Source organism: Mus caroli, chromosome 9, assembly GCF_900094665.2.
Source record: "Mus caroli chromosome 9, CAROLI_EIJ_v1.1, whole genome shotgun sequence".
Taxonomy (NCBI): Eukaryota; Metazoa; Chordata; class Mammalia; order Rodentia; family Muridae; genus Mus; species Mus caroli.
This window is the reverse complement of record NC_034578.1, coordinates 62265067-62282509: the sequence shown is the minus strand read 5'-3', so window position 1 is coordinate 62282509 and position 17443 is coordinate 62265067. Positions and strand designations below refer to the sequence as shown.

The 17443-nt window shown below is 49.3% G+C and overlaps 1 protein-coding gene across 4 annotated transcripts in view; it reads right to left on the bottom strand.

The window, feature by feature from the left end:
- Positions 1 to 9079, bottom strand: part of Igdcc4 (immunoglobulin superfamily DCC subclass member 4) — a 37250-nt gene extending 28171 nt beyond the window's left edge. For all 4 annotated transcript variants that reach the window (XM_029482077.1, XM_021172526.2, XM_029482078.1 and 1 more), the window contains exon 1: positions 8985 to 9079. In XM_029482077.1, coding sequence (XP_029337937.1) covers positions 8985 to 9048 — 64 coding nt within the window. In that variant the 5' untranslated portion in view covers positions 9049 to 9079. The remainder of the gene's footprint in view (positions 1 to 8984) is intronic.
- Positions 9080 to 17443: the final 8364 nt, after the last annotated feature.

The following is a 17443-nucleotide window of genomic DNA, read 5'->3' as shown; positions in this document are numbered from 1 at the left end:
AATGTAATTTATTATAATTATTACAATCTAACTTATTATATTATTACTGTGAAGTTGCTTTTGTGGTGGTTTCTGTCTGTACAAGTGATGTCAGGGTAGGACAGCAAATGCGCAGTCGTTATGGCTAGCAGACAGACTAGACTCTGAGTGAATAAAGCCATCACTTTGCTCCAGTGCTTTAGCTGCTGAGACAGCTCGAGGCCACTTCCTCCTCCTCAAAGTCTCCCTCCTCCTCAGCTGTAGTGAACCAGGTGTATACAGGACACCAGGTGTTTCGTGTTGCTGGTAGCCTCAGGAAACTCCATCTCATCCATGCCCTCACCTTAAAAAAAGAACGATGATCTCTGACCTCCTCATAAACACCTATTCATTTGCATGGACGGACACACACAGATCAGGGTCCCAGTCTTGCCACTTCACCTGCCAGCTGTGACAGCCAGGTGTCCTCTCTGGTACACGGCTTCCACATATTTAAAATGAAGATGCTACTGAGCCTGTCAGGGGTTCAGGCCAGACCCTCAAGAACATCACTCAAGAAGTAGAGAAACTCCATCTTTTTTTTTTTGGTTCGGTACTGGGAACAGAACCACAGTTTTTGTGCAGGTCAGGCGAAAGCTCACTACACAACTATGCCCAAAGCCCCATTCTGTAAGACCCTGGGCATACGGTAAGGAGCTACACAAACGCTCTTTGCTGCCCTTAGCATTCAGTCCTTTCTCTTCTAAAGCCCCAGATTCCATGATTCAAATTCAGAGTTGTGGAAGGCAAGCCTGGGCTCCCAGCCCAGCAGCTTCAAATGCTCCGGTCCAGAGGCAGAACTGGAGGCTTGGATTTCAGGGGAGAAAAGCCCCACAGAACACGAATCTTCGATTCCTCTGGCAGCCTCCCCACCCCCTAAAGCATGTCCGGGGCTTGAAAAATCCCCTGCCGTGCAGAACAAACAATGTGAACAGTTGGGGCCCGAGCAGCTGCTGGGTATGTCAGCAGCCTGGGCTCTGGCGGGCAGGACAGCCGCCAGAGGGGCTGGTGGCTGGCAGCGGGGCCCCAGGAGCTCCAGTTCCCTTCCTGAATATTCATGGATCAGCAGATGTCTAACTTCACCACCTCAGAGGAGCCCAACAAGGCGGAATCTGGGAAAGCTACAGGGACGAAGATGCAGAAAGAAAGAACAGGGATCCGCCTCAGAGAGAAGGAGGTCTGCGCCCTGAGCCCTAGCATGCCACTCATTTCAGTAGCAACTTCTCGGAAGTTCAAGGTCCATTCTACCGATGAGGAAGCTAGGGACAGGAGAGAGCGGTGGTGTGGGGGGAATCTGACTTTCAGGGGCTGAACCCGCAACTGGGGGATGAAGAAAGGGGGTGCAGTTGCTCCTGAAAAAGAGGTTTTCAGGAAACTTTGCCCAGACACCAGCGGCAGAAGTCTCTCTTCAGGAGACTTCTCCGCCTTCCTCCAGGGAAGATTTTCAAACGCCATCTGGAAGTCTCCTAAGAATTTTTCCTCTCACCTAGAGGTGAACCGAACTTTGTGCCTCTCCACCATCATTGGTTCCCGTCGCCAGGATTTTAGGTCCAGTCCTTTCTTGCACCATCTTGGATTAGCTCATCCCACACACCCCTCTGTCTCAGTTTCTCCAACCTTAAACAAGGAGATTCAAACTCAAATATTTCCATCGAACTTCTTTGGGGGCTAGGGATGTAGTTCAGGCTAGCAGGCCCTGGGGTTGATCCTCTAGCTCTGGATAATTAGTGCTTAGCAGTACACACCCGAAAAAGAAAATATCAGCACTAGGGAGGTGGAGGCAGGAGGGCCAGAAGTTCAAGTGCTCAGTGGTTAAGAGCGCGTGCCTGGCATGTTTGAGGCCCTAAGTTCAATTCCCAGCATCACACACACAAAGTTCCAGGTCATCCTCCTCAATATAGGGATTCAAGTATAGACTACATGAAACCTTGTTTCAAGAAAACCAAACCAGGGGCTGAGTTCAATTCCTAGCACCCACATGGTGGTTCACAACTCTCTATAACAGGATCTGATGCCCTCTTCTATCATGCAGGAATACATGCAAATGGAGTGTGTGTGTGTGCTCGTGCAAACACACACACACACAGAGAAAACCAAACTAAATTCTTCCATTAACAGACAGCCTGAAATGCTATTTAATTAAAAAAAAAAAAACACAAACATTTATTGTTATGTGTTTTGCCTGAATATATATATGTACGTGCACCATATGCACTCATGATGCCTGTGGAGGTCAAAAGAAGGCTTCAGATCCCCTGGGTCTCAAACTTCCATGCTGGGAACCAAACTGGGGTCCTCTGCAAGAACAACACATGCTCTTAATCACTGAGCTGTCTCCCTAACCTCTACCTTTATTTTTAAACTTCCTTGTACTCTGCAATGTTTAAATAGCAATGTTTACTTTAACATGGTATGATCTCTCCACTGCCAAGTCCATAATAGTGATATCTGAAAGAGAGTAGACCTTTCTTGTCCAAGGCCTCTTGCTCCCCCAATCCACTGCATGGCTGACTTCCAAAGTCCTTTGCGCAAGCATTTATTTCCATTCTTCCTTAGACTGATATGAAGGGAGCACGCAGCAGGTACCAGGAGACCTGCTGATCACCAGTCTTTTCCCTACAGGACAGGGGCTTCCCTCAATTCTCCTCCTCCTCCTCCTCTTTCTTTTTTTCATGAAAGTCTATCAGAGATGCAGAAGTTCTGTTTTGGGGATCTCCCAGCCATTTCTCAATCTTTTCTTTTTTATCTTTTCTTTCCTTTCCTTTTCTTTTTTTTTTTCTTTTCTTTTCGAGACAAGGTCTTTCTACATAGCCCAGTCTATCTTAGAACTCAATCTGAAAGTCTAGCCTTGAACTCACAGAGAGTCCACCTACTTCTGCCCTGAGTACTGAGATTAAAGGCTTCTGCCACTGTGCTTGGCCCCCAATCTTAGTTTTCAAACAGGTATTTTCTTTCTTTGTTTTTTTTTTTTTCTTTCTGAGACACGGCCTCACTATACAGCTCAGGCTGTTTGTTCTTGATCAACCTGCCTCTGCTTCTTTTACAGATTGTGCCATCACGGGCTATGAGAAACCCTTTTGCTCACTTAAGAGGATAAATTAGATTTTATGACACCTATGAAAACCTAGTCATAAAGGCAATTTGCTAGAGAGTTCCAGGGTCTCATTGGAGCTATTTGGTGAAGTTATCAGGAACCTGAGTTCGGTTCCATTTTCAAAGGAATGTTCAGGAAGGACAGGACGTGTAGGTGGGGGAGGGGAGCAAGGCCAAGGACTTGCCACAAATGGCAGAGATTCCCTCACCCTCTACACAGATTTATGGATTGTTCTCAGTGAAGGGCGATCCTTCCTGACACCATAGGCCACTCTTCCTTCTCAAGAGGCACAAGTCAATTTCTTCTAGAATCTTGGCCACCTTCCTTACCACACACTACGTCCCTCCCTCCAACAGCTGGAAGGATAGTCCGGATGGCTGCCAAGGACACAAGGAGGGCCTCAACCCTCCCTCTATCTACAATCCTGAGAAGGAGGCTCAGTGTCCTCTAGGGTGACGCAAAGCCACATACAATGTGGCTTGCTTCCATCTGGGCCCCCTGATATCCTTGCCCACCTACCCATCCCTAACAAGTCACTGAAAGTCTCTTGTGGGCTCCCTTGCTACTTCTTAGAAAGGCTTTGAACCAGTCTGATTTAGATACTTGTCCGTCCTCTTCCTGCCCCGGGGAAACTGGACGCTGGATTGCTGCAGTGACTAATCTAGACTGTTTTTTGAGACAAGGTCCCATGTAACCCAGGCTAGTCTTGAACTCTATGTGCAGCTGAGAATGACCTTGAACTTCTGATTCTCTTGCTTCTAAGTCCCAAGTACTAGGATTACTGGCTAGGCCATAGGGCCACTTGCATGCTGGGCAAAGCACTCTACCAAGTGAGCTATAACCCTGGCCCTGTTTTTTGGTCTGTCTTTAATAATCTCTTAGGATTATATCCTAGTTGACCTTTAGGCTTTGGCATCTAAAACACCAAGTTGTGTAGAATAAGATATCCAACACAAATTCCTCAAATGGCCGTGTAGACATGCAGACCCTCTCAAATAATATCATAGAATCCCTTATGCCTTTCCAAGCCTCTGCTTTGTTATCTGTAAAAATATAGTAAGTCTCTTCAGGGCTAAGAATGATCTGAATAATACAGGAAGAAATTGCATGGCATACTATGTAGCTTCTACTAGACACCTAATAAAATGCTGTAATAACACTGAAACTGGGAACTCAGGATATTCTCAATTGGTAGTATGTTTATTTAGTATATGTGAAACCCTGGGATGGTTCCCAGCACTACATAAACTGTGTGGTGGGAAATCCTGTGATCCCAACACTTAGAGGGTAGAGGCAGAAGAATCAAAGGTCAAGGTTATATAGTGAGTTCAAGGCTAGCCTGGGCTACATTGGACCTGTTTGGAACAGGCAAACAAAAAGCACATGGAAGCAGAAGAGTAGATTCATTCTGAACCTTAGTCTGCACATCCTAAGGGTGGGGAGCCTGTGGCCTCTGCTATACAGTTCATATGTTTAAAATCATCTTTCTTCAGAGCCCACCTGTGTCTCAGATATCCTAGCGCTCTGTCCTTAACACTACATACAAGGTTACGATAAAGTAATACGTTTCTTACCGTATGTTGGAGAATACCGATTTGCACTCCAGGGGAAAGCTCAATGTAGCCCAGGTTAGCCTTGAACTCACTATATAACCTTGACCTTTGATTCTTCTGCCTCTACCCTCTAAGTGTTGGGATCACAGGATTTCCCACCACACAGTTTATGTAGTGCTGGGAACCATCCCAGGGTTTCACATATACTAAATAAGCATACTACCAATTAGCCTCCTTGATCCCAATGTCCCCAGTGTCCCTCCATATCCACAGGCTGGAGTTCTTGCCAGGATACAGGAGGAACTACAGCTGGCCTGGCTCCGAAGGGAGCATGCTGGGCTTCAGGGCTTCCTTTCTGGTTCCCCTTACTCAACCCTCACTTTCTTTCCCTGATCAAGCTAGGATCTTCTCCACAGATTCTTCCCCCGGTGCTCCTGGGAGCCCCAGACACGCCTGGCAGTGACATCTGTTCTGCATCTGGTTGCTGTACCTCAGAGCCTTTGGAGCAAGTAGGAGGTAGGTGAAAAAGGATTCCATATCCTTGGACCAACCAGAGAGAAGACTCCGACCTAAAGCTGCTAACTTCTCTTATGGAAGGCAGAAGTACAGAGACAAGGAACTTGGTATGTGTGCACCAAATTCCTGGGAAGAGTGGCTGGTCTGCCTTACAAAGAAGAGTCAGGCGACTGGTCTAGCTCCAGATCAGTTCCTATTTGCATAACTCTAGGCAGTTGCTCAGGTTTCTCATCTGTAAAATGGACTCATAGCAAATTTCGTTCTCTTTTTTTGAAGTGGGTTAGTTAGGTTATTATATAGTTTAGACTGGCACTGAACTCATAGCAATCCTCCTGCCTCAGTCTTTCAAGTACTGGGGTTACAAATAGGCATCATGATGCCTAGCTTCCGATGTTTCTTTGAGTGCTGACATTATATGATGAGATTCTTTAGCTTGAAGAAGGTATCTTTAGGAAAAAATTTATCTATAAATATAGGGTTAATGAGGTCATGAAAATACACACAAGCTCACAGGTAAATTACAGCAGAGTCACTATTAAAGCCGAGTGATGGTGGCACACTTTCAGCACTCAGGAGGCAGAGGCAGGTGGGTCTTTGAGTTCCAGGACAGTCTGGTCTACAGAATGAGTTCCGGGACAGCCAGGACTACACAGAGAAACCTTGTTTTCAACCCCTCCCCCCCCAAAAAAAAGAGTCACTATTAAAAGAAGAGTCAAGAGTTGGAGAGATGGCTTTTTCAGAGGACCAGAGTTCAATTTTTGAAACCCACCCACATAGCCATTTGCAGCTGCTTATAACTCCAGTTCTAGGGGAATCTGACACCTTCACCCTGATAAACATGTAGGCAAAACACCAATCAATGTACATGCTCTCTCTCTCTCTCTCTCTATCTATCTATCTATTAACATATAGCATTTTTAAAAAAGGTTCTAGTGTTGGCTCCGGTGGCAAATCTCTAAGATGGCCCTGAGTGTCAAGGCTGAGATGGTAGAGAGGGGCTTCATAGGTGAGGAAGAGTTTCCTGTGTTCTCAGAGCCCCAAATTCTAAGGGAAAGGGGGAGTCCCACTTCTTCTTATAGTGAAAGAGCTCAGTTTCCTACCATTGACCTCAGATGGAGGTCTCACTCCTATGAGCTCACAGCACCAATCTTTGACCTAAGGGCAATGTCGGGGGACCAGCCAACCACTGCCATTGTACCTATCCCTGGTACTGCCCTTCATTCTGCTCATGTTGGCTTTGCTGGGAAGATTGTTATGCTTGACTCTCCTCACTCCTTATAAACCCCACTATAGGGCCTGGAGGATGCCTCAGTGGTCAAAAGCACTGGCTACTCGTCATGACCACCTGGGTTCAGTTTTCTAGCACCCACATGGTGGCTCCCAACCAACTGTAACTGCAGTTCCAGTGGATCTGACACTATCAGCTGGCTTCCATAGGCACTGGGCGCACACACCTGGTGCATGGACGAACACATATAATACAATAACAAACAAAAAGTCATCAGGCTATGCTCACACCCTACTGATTCCATTTGCTCAGTATCTTTAGAATCCAGCCAATATTGCTACTATTCCACCGGCTGCCACCACTCTCTCTTGGATCGCCACCTCTCCCCAGGACAGGGGTGCTTCCTGCAGTGGGACAGGAGGGTCTCAGGCCAGAAACTTCGGTGAGACTGGCACTGCCCTTTGTGAGCTGGGCTTTCTTCCTCCTTCGCCTCCTCTCTGGATATGAGGCCCACCCCTCCCCCACCTGCCCAACTCCCACCGCCATATTCTAAACTCCAGCCAGATTTAGCTTGATGCAATGATGTGAACTAAATCATCGCCTCCCAGCGTTGGCACCCCCTGCTTGATCTGGAAGACTCCTCCCTCTGCAGGGCTGGCTTTTCCTCTCTCCATCGTTTTCTTCAGAACCTTTCCTGGTCTCCGCAGGAGCCTCTCTTCTGCAGTACCTTGCTAGTCCTGGCTCCTTGTCCTGACCCTATGACGGACAGTCTGGGTCTAGGACCTTATTCACCACGTTCTGGGCATCAGGCACATGTTAACCTATAAAGAGTGCTCAGCAAATACTGTGAAAAGAAGGGAAGACCTCCACTCTGTAGGGGTGTCTGCAGACTGCAGAGGTTTACACACTCAAAGGAGGTTAAACCAGGGTAAGAATGGTAGTAGCAGTAGCCAGTCAGGTGGCAGCCAGGGAGAATCCCAATGCCTGCTCCTCACAGTCAGAGTTCACTGGGAAGAAGAGTCCAGTCTCCCAACACTCTACCCGGTGTCCCGGCCTGAAGCCTCAGAAGTATTTAATAAAGCGCGGGTGCGTTTGCCAGCCAGGATCCCGCGTTCCTGGAGCTTTGGGAAGAACAGGAGGGAGGGAGGAGGAGGAGGAGGAGGAGGAGGAAGAGGAGGAGGGGAAGTGCAACTATTCCTTAATCCTTTGGGCTCTGCGAAGACAGACACCTCTCTGACATTTCCCCGGCGCCGCGTTCACCTGACAACTCCGGGCCCTCCCGCTTCTGCGGCCCAGCCCCACGCACCGAGCTTCTATCGGCTTCCAGCCGGGTTCAGGGTCTCGGAGGGAAAGGGGCGTGTCTTGCGGGGCGAGCAAGGGTCCGAGCTGTTTCCAGCACTCTCCCACCCGCTGTTTTCCTGGAGATGGGCCTGGGGTTGGCCCAGCGGAGGCTCCTTCCCCCCCCCCCGCCTCCCTCCCTGTCTCCCTCCCACGTGGCCTGGCCCAGTCTCTCTGGAAAGCCGCAGCAGCTGGAGAAAAATCCCCCTCCCCACCCCCACTGCCAAGTCCCTCCCCGACTCGCCCCGGACACATCCTTAACTCCCCCCTCGGCAGGGAAGGCAAGAAGTAATCGAACAAAGCGGGCAGCCCATCCCCCTCCAGGCCCTACCACCTAACCTCCTTTGGGCTGTCCCCCAAACGCACACCCCACAGAGAGTGAGAGGGCCGGGGGTGGTAAAAACAGCTTTGGCATACACACTTGGACACTTCGTCTCCCCCCGCCCCCAGCCCTTTCTTTGGTGTGGACAGTTGTGATCCTTACCCTTGACCCTACCCAACACTAGGACCTGGGCACTGGAGGGGGCCTTGCTGATCTCGTCCACGCTTCCCTGGTCCGCCCTTGGGGGTGGGGCAGGAGTGACACGCGTCCCATCCAGAGAGCGAGTGTTGGACGCGTTCGGCAAAGCAACTGGTTTCCTGCCCTTCCCCCAGCCCCCCTCCGAACCCCGGGTTTGGGTCCACAACACCTCCACATTCCCCCAACCTCCCTAGCTGGCCCCAGGGGCCACACCCATTGGGCAAAGTTGAGTGTGGTTTTTCTCACCGCCGCCCCCACCAAGAGCAAGGACACTCCCCAAAAGCCAAGGCCAAATATTAGCTCAGTCCCATCCAGTTACACACGCACCCGACACAAATGGAGGTGTAAGTGTACACTCCCTCCCCGCCCGCTCTCTCAGGCACACTCGCGACCGCGAGACGCTTGCGGGCAGGGCAGAAGCATGTCCCGCTTGCAGTCACCCGCTTGCAGCCACCCGCGCTCTGGCGATGCCACCGGGCGCCTTAGGCACGCGCTGTGGACACGTTCCCCCGCAGGACACCCCCACCCCCGCAGGACACACACACACACATGCAAACCTCACATGCACAAGGGCCACGCACAGGGGGACACCACGGTGCCAGGCTGTGCACAGCAAGGACACACACCCCCTGGGGGCAAGTCCCCGCAGCCCCTGGCGCGCAAGCATCGCGGGCGCCAGGGACGCCCACTCGCGACTGCGGCCACCCGGGCCCTTACCGCGCGCGGACAGCAGGCAGAAGGTCAGCACCAGGAGCCCGCGGCCCGTGTCCGCCCGCGCCATAGGGCCGGGCTCGGGCCGCTGCCGCCGCGTCCGGGCGCCTGGGCCGCCGCCGGGGGAGGGCGCGCCGGGCGTCAGTGGCTCCGGGAGGCGCGGCGCCGCGGGCGGGGGCGCGGCCTCCGGGGCCGGGGCCCGAGCGGGGGCCGGCGCGGGGGCCGGGGCCGCGGCCAGCTCGCCCGCCCCTCCATCGCCATCTTGGGCTAGCGGCCCACGCGGGGGCGCCCCGCCAGTGTGGCCACCCTGCACCACAGGGGACACGCGCCCGCGCGCCACCAGCCTGCTCCTGCGGCTCACTCAGTACGCGGGAGCCTCCCGCTTCCCGGGTCACCTCAGGTTCCTTTCTGTTCATCTTTTTACCTGAGCCTCTGGATCTCTGTTCACTGCCCATGCCATGACCTGACCCTCAGGGTCGTCTCCACCTCTGTTCCAGGCTCAGTTCACTGAGACCTGTCCTTTACCAACTCACAGCCTGACCTGAATCCTGTTTAGCCTCTCCACAGGCTGCACCAACAGACTCTCTGAGGACACTACAATCCCTTGTCCCCATACCTCTTCCATGCCGAGCTGAGGGATTCTCTTGGCTTCCTTCCCTCCTCCTCAGTAGCCAACCCAGTCTGTACTGTGTTCCACCTCTGTGAGGGACAATGAAGACTTGCTTACCACCATTTTACATACCTGCATCCTGGAAATATTGGGGACTCCCTAAGGACAGGAGGCTTAAAGCAGCAGGTGCAGGGCCTGCTAATGGTGTTGAGTCTCCACCTTTCCACTCTCTTTTTCAGAACTGCCTCTTTTCCAACTGAGCTAGCCAGGTTAGTTGCCTCAGTGTGTCTAAAGCTGGGGGAATCAAATGTCAGGTTGGCTTGGGGAGAGGAAAACATACTAAACGTCTATTTAAAAGGATGTGTTTGTGACTGGAGAGATGGCTCAGGGGTTAGAGTGCTTATTGCATTTGCAGAGGACCTAGATTTGGTTCCAGTACCCACCCAGGCGACTCACATCAGTCTGTAGCTCCAGCTCCAGGAGGTCTGATACCACTGGCCTCTGTGGCACCTGCGCCTACAAGCAGACACACAATTAGATACAATTTAAAATAAATAAAAATGCATCATTCATATATATATATATATATATATATATATATACCCGCATTTTGAGGCTAGAGAGGTGGTCCAGTGGCTAGAGTGCTTCCTGCCCTAACAAAGGACCTGGGCTCTGCTCCCAGCACCCATATGACAGCCATAACCATCTGTAATTCCATTTCCAATGAATCTGATGCCCTCTTCTGGGCTTTGTAGGCACTTTCCTGCACATGGTGCACATAAACTCATGCAAGTACACACATACACATAAAAATGTTTGTTTGTTTTAAAAGGAAAAATGCTACATTCTTCCTTTTCTTGTATCCATTGGCATCCCCATGATTTAGAACCATTTCCATTCCGGCTCACATGCTGCCAGTAAGTTCTGTCCCTTTTGGGGAGGAAGAGGTTCCTGTACCCTCAAACCCACTATGTAGTCAAAGATGTCCTTGAGCCTCTGATCCTCCGGCCTCTGCCTCTGGAGTACTGGGATGACAGGTGTGCACCCCCAGGCCCTGCTAATGATAGCCGGACTCTGAAACCAGGGCTCCTCACAGGTTAAGCACACACTCAGCTAGCTGATTCTCAGTCCCACTATGTCTGTACTTAGCAGATCTAAGGGACCCTGGCATGGTCCTGCTTCAGCCTCGTTTTATCCCAGGGCTATCGTTAGCATTTCATTCAATTACTCCTTCCTTGAAACCAAGTGATCTCCTGGTCCTCAGCCCTGGTCCACAGGGTTCTCATTTTTATAGGAGTGATGCTGAGCAGATACCACCAGCCTGAACCTTCTCCCCAGGCTTGCATTTCCAGCTCCTGCTCAGCAGTTTACATCCTGATCTTCCCATCCCTCCTGCCCCCTCCAGACTGCTGTCTTTCTTCCTAGAACCAACATTCTTCCTGTAGCTCAGATCCAATATTTTTGAATTATTAATTATTAATGTATATGTATGTGATTTGTGTGGGGTCAAGCCTGGAGGTCAGAGGACAACTTTGGAATGTCCCCTTGGCTTTTGTGGGTTCCAGGAACTGACCTCAGCTCAATCAGGCTTTGCACGCCCAGCACCTTTACCTGCTGAGCTGCCTCCAGGGCCTTGAGGCTCACATCAAAATCGAAATCAAATTGTACACTCACCCTTGACCCCTCTCCACCTGCTTTTCTGTCCTCACCTCTTACCTGAATTGTTATGGCGCCTCCCTGCCACCTTGCTGTTTCTGGCCTTTCCTCTTTGTGTGCCTTGGTCCAAACAGCAGCCAGTTCCATTTGCAGCTCTGTCAGGCTTCCATCTCAGAGAACAGAGCCAAAGTCCTGCCTCTTACTACACTGCTCGACTTGTTTACCCCTCCCCAGCAACACCAACCCCTTCCCTTCCAGCCTCAAGACCTTTGCCCAGAACTGGGGACGTTACTTAGAAAGAGAGTTCTTGCCTAACACACACGAGGCCCTAAGTTCAATGCTCATCACTGAGAAGGGGAAGAAAGAACAAGAGGAGGGGGGAGGAGAGGTAGAAGGAGTAAAGAGGAGGGGAGGAGAGAGCAGGCAGGATGGGGATGAGCTTTGCCATCCCGAGAGCTGAAGTCCACTCCTCCCTACTGCAGTGTCAGGAAGTCTTCCAGGAGCTGGGGATGCGGCTCACATGCTGGAGAAACCCTGGGTTCAGTTCCCAGCACTGCTTGGCCATACATGCCTATAATGCCAGCACTTGCCCAGCAGAGGTGAGAGGATCCTCAGCTGTATATAAGGAGTTCAAGCCCAGGCTGGCCTGTGTGACATCCTGTCTCAAAAATAAAGTCGAATATGTCTTGCAGCTTGCTCTTCTTCCCTGCTTTTGTTTTATTTTGGTTTTTTGTTTTGTTTTTCTTTTTTTTTTTTTTTTAATTACATTTATTGGGGGCTGGAGAGATGACTCAGCAATTAGGACTACTGACTGTTCTTCCAGAGGTCCTGAGTTCAATTCCCAGCAACCACATGGTGGGAATTCACATGGTGGTGGTTAACAACCATCTGTAATGGGATCTGATGTACTCTTCTGGTGGGTGTGTCTGAAGACAGTTATGGTGTACACATATACATAAACTAAATAAATCTTTTTAAAAATTAAATTTATTTAGCCAGGCAGTGGTTATACATACCTTTGATCCCAGCACTCAGGAGGCAGAGGCAGGCAGATCTCTGGTCTACAGAGCAAACTCTGTCTTGAAAACAAAACAAAGCAAAACACACACCATAAAATAAATTTTAAAAGGGGTAGAGGTATGTATGTAGTGGAGGATGGCCTTGTCTGGCATCAATGGGAGGGGAAGCCCTTGGTGCTGTGGAAGCTTGATGCCCCAGCCTAGGGGGATGCTAAAGTGGTGAGTGAGGCAGGAGTGGGTGAGTGAGTGGTGGAGGAGCACCCTCATAGAGGCAAAGGGGAGGAGGGATGGGATGGAGGCTTGTAGAGGGGTAACTGGGAAGAAGAATATCATTTGAAATATAAATGAATAAAATGATTAATAAAAATAAAGTAAAGGGGGCTGGTGAGATGGCTCAGTGGGTAAGAGCACCCGACTGCTCTTCCGAAGGTCCAGAGTTCAAATCCCAGCAACCACATGGTGGCTCACAACCATCTGTAACAAGATCTGATTCCCTCTTCTGGAGTGTCTGAAGACANCTACAGTGTACTTACATATAATAATAATAAAAAAAGTAAAATATGTTGTGTTTAAAAAGGGGGGTGGTGTGGGGGAGAAGACAGATCCACTGTTGTCTGCATGGGTACCACAGCTCTGCGGGGGCACAGAGCTGAAGGTTCCTGCCCACTGCATAGTGCTTGAGCTGGTGAGCACAGTTGTAATGCTCTGTGGTGTACCAGTTTTGATTGGAAACAGGGAGTCAGGACACCCACGCCAGACTTGGTGAACCAGGAAGGGTTTACTAGAAAGTTTTAGTAGGAAGAACCCAGGAAGTGTGAACTTCTAGCCCAGGAGCCGGGGCAAAGCAAGCAGAGGCTGGGCTGCACAGGTGGACTTGTGTCTTTCCAAAGCAGTTGAAGAGTTAAGTTGAGGAATGAAAGTGTCAACAAATGGCACTGTCTAAAGAGCTAAATTCCACAAGCCACCAAAAGGGTCAGCTAACTTTTCTCTATTCCCATCTCAGCATTGGGGGTGCAGCTCAGGGACGGTGTGTGTGCTTAGTAGCATATGCACACCACAGATTCAACCAGAAAGTAAAAAGGGAAAATAAAAATGTACTAAGCCATAGACTAGACCAGTGGTTCTCAATCTTCCTAATCCTGAAATCCTTTTATATGGTTCCTCTGGTGGTGCTGACCTCAACTATAAAATTACTTTTGTTGCTATTCCCTAACTATAATTTTGCTACTTTTATGAATAATGATGTAGATATCTGTGTTTTCTGACGGTTTTAAATGACCTGTGAAAGGGTCACTCAACACCCAGGGATCTCGACCCACGGGTTGAGAACCTCTTCTCTGTATGGCTTGTAAGCATGAGAGGAGAGGAAGGTGGGCAGGCCTGGAGCAGCCAAACCCAGAACAGTGAAGTAGAATGTGGCTCTTGCCAGGCCTCTGTGGCCTTGGGTGACTTCTGTTCTCCTCTCTCTGGGCTTTGGCTCCATCCTTGAGAAACTCTGAGGGCTAGGATGTGATAGACATTTCTTTGTTTGTTTGTTTGTTTTTTGTTTTGTTTTTTGAGACAGGGTTTCTCTGTGTAGCCCTGGCTGTCCTGGAACTCACTTTGTAGACCAGGCTGGCCTCAGTCTCAGAAATCCGCCTGCCTCTGCCTCCCAAGTGCTGGGATTAAAGGTATGTGCCACCACGCCGGGCCCTGTGATGGACATTTCTAATCTGTAAGTACAAAGATGTCACATGTTTAAAAGTAAGCGTGGCACCTGCTTTATTGTTACTGTTGTTGTTATTTATTATTGTTTTAAAGTTACATTTCCTGGGGCTGGGGAGATGGCTCAGCAGTTAGAGCACTGGCTGTTCTTCCAGTGGGTCCAAGTTAAATTCCCAGCACCTACTTGGTTGCTCACAACTGTCTGTAATTCAGCTCCAAATGATTTGACACCCTTGCACAGACATATATGCAGGCAGAAAACCAATGTACACAAAATAAAAACAAATAAGTCATTAAAATAAAATCAAATTGCATTTATGTTTTTATTGCCTGCGTGTGGGTGCACAGACCATGGCGTGCAGGTACAGCTCTCTCCTTTACCCACTGAGCCACTCCCGATATTTTATTTATTTATTTATTTTCCTAAATACTGAAACAACTCTCTATGTTTAAATCATCCTCTTTAACAGTCTAGGAAGTTTGCAGTCATCAACTGTTTCTGTGGAATTTCAGGTGCAGTTGGGAATTCAGGAGTCCAGAGGGAAACTTCTGTGTGGTGACCTTGAAGGTAAAGTGCGTGTGTACTTTAGCTAGCTCCTGTGAAGGGGTGGCTCTAAAATGAACCTCATTGCTTTTGTATCAGCAAACTGACGAGGCCCCTGGATGGCCTCTATGGCTCCTGAGATCAGTGGCTGTTTTCTTTTACAGCAAATTTAAGAGCATCAGTGGATGCTGTTTGACACAGAGTCAGGGCCTTCTCAGCCCATGGGCTCCCTCCTCTCCATCCATTATGTTCTTAGAACAGCTACTTTTTTTTTTTAAGGCTTATTTATTTTATGTATGTGGGTACACTGTCACTGTCTTCAGACACACCAGAAGAGGGCATCAGATCCCATGGTTGTGAGCCATCATGTGGTTGTTGGGAATTGAACCCAGAATCTCTGGAAGAGCAGTCAGTGCTCCTAACTGCTGAGCCATCTCTCCAGCCCCTGTTTTAATTTTTTAATCAATAAAACAAAACATTTTATTATTTTCAAATGGTCTCATGGAAAGCTCCCAAGAATGTGAGGAATATTTCCAAGGCCAGTGAAGCTCAATGCTATGGAAAGAAGGAATAGAAGACAGAGAAATTAACTCATTTGTTTAAGGTCACACAATAGGTAATGGATCAGAGAGACAAAGTGGTCGGACTTAGAGTCAAAACCCACGGTCCTCATTGTTTCCTCCTCTGCCTCTTAGGGGTTCACTCAGCCTATCTCTCTTGTCACTGGAACTTTCTGTTTACCTATCTGTGCAGAGAGAGAGAGAGAGAGAGAGAGAGAGAGAGAGAGAGAGAGAGAGAGACTGAGAATCTGATTCTTTTGACAGTGCCCAGATACCTGGATCCATAGGCATGAGCCAGTTCTAGAATAACAGCTCATCTCCTATTGTTTCCTGAGGAGCGAATGGGATCAAGATTAGCACCCCATTTTGTGTTGTGGATGCAAAGGCCTACAACTTGGAAAAAGGACTACAACTTCTCTGGGTTTCAAATAAAAACCTGGGAGAATAATGCACCTAACCAATATCCTTATTATACTGAGAAGATCAAATTGAACATATTGGGGCTGGGGCACTGGCTTAGTGGATAAAGCGCTGGCCATGCATGTGTGAGGACTCAGGACCAGATACAACGAGATGGGAAGCTGAGACTAGAACCAACCTGACACGTGCTTTGGTAAATAATAAGGGACCCTGTCTCAAAGTAGAAAGTGCTACTGACTCCTGAGTTTGACCTCTGACCTTCACATGTGTATGTGTCACCATCAGGGAACGCAACATAAACATATCAGCAGTTAGTCTCAAGAGGACAGTATCGCTTGTGTCGTTTGCTCACGCGCTTAAATGTGTCATTCCCACTAAGGGCCTTCTTACAGTTAGAGATGTTTGATTCAAAGCAATTCACCATACTGAGAGATCAGCATGGGGGTCAGGCAGGTGGGGATTAGCTGGGTTCAAGCAGAGTTCTGTCACCATGATGGAAGCTTCTGGAACCCTGTCTTGCTCATGGCCCAGAACCTGCCTCTCTCTCCAGATCCCACAGGCTGAGTCACAGTCCTTCCCCCACCCAGCATCTGTCATCTCCCAGTGGCTGTGCCTTACTTACATCCAGGTCTTGGATAACAGACGGCTCCCCCACTGGCAGCTGTGAGGGGGTGGGGTCAGACCACTGGCAGACAGCCAACTTCGGCTTCACAAATCCCCACCAAGCACCACCTCCTGCACTCCAGTTTGGCCTTGCAGCAGCTCCCAGGACAAGTCTGGAAAACCCACGTTAACTCCGGAACGCCCCAGCGAGGGAAGCCGAGGGGTCTCTCGGAATCACAGCTGCAGGGTGAGAGTTGCCTTCTGTTTCCCATGCTCCCCTTCTCCCTGGGGGACGAAGTTTCTTCTCCAAGACCTATCCAAAGCCTGCTTTTTGCGCTAAGCAGGAACTCGAGCAAAACTTACATTTCCATGATTCTTTTTTTTGTTTTCTTTTGTTTTTTGAAACAGGCTTTCTCTGTGTAGTCCTGGCTGTCCTGGAACTCACTCTGTAGACCAGGCTGGTCTTGTACTCAGAAATCCGCCTGCCTCTGCCACCCAAGTGCTGGGATTAAAGGCATGTGTCACCACTGCCTGGCCATTTCCATGATTCTTAAGATATACCTCCTTCACAAGGTCCTTTCGATTCTGGGGACTGAATCTTGGGCTTTGCAGCGAGGCAAGCTCTCTATCACTGAGGCACATCTACAGACTATATTCATAGGCCAAAAGTAATTAAGGGCTTGTGATACCGTTTGTAGGGTAAAGATACTTCATGCCAAGTCAGAGGACCTGAGTTTGATCCCAGGACCCACACGACAGGAGAGAATGGACTCCTGCAGGTTTTCCTCTGACCTCCACATGCTAGCCATGGGACGTGTGTGCAGACACATATACTGAATATGAATAAATAAACATAAAGATATAGGATCAGTTAAAATAAACCAGGCATGGTGGCGCATGCCTATAATTTCTGCAGGGAAATAAAGACAGGAAAACTAGAATTTCAAGGTCAAAAAAAAGTTAAAATGGGAGCTGGAAAGATGGCTCAATGGTTAAAAGCACTGACTGCTCTTCCAGAAGTCCCGAGTTCTATTCCCAGCAACCACCTGGTGGCTCACAACCATCAGTCATGGGATCTGATGCCCTCATCTGGTGTGTCTGAAGACAGCAACAGTGTACTCAGTATTAAAAAACAAAAACAAAAACAAAACAAAGGGCTAGAGAGATGGCTTAGCAGTGAAGAAACCCTGCAGGATGGTGCTGCACTTCCTGAATCCCAGCACTAGGGAGGCAGAGGGAGGCAGAGGGAGGCAGAGGGAGGGCAGAGGGAGGCAGAGGGAGGCAGAGGGAGGCAGAGGGAGGCAGAGGGAGGCAGAGGGAGGCAGAGGGAGGCAGAGGGAGGCAGAGGG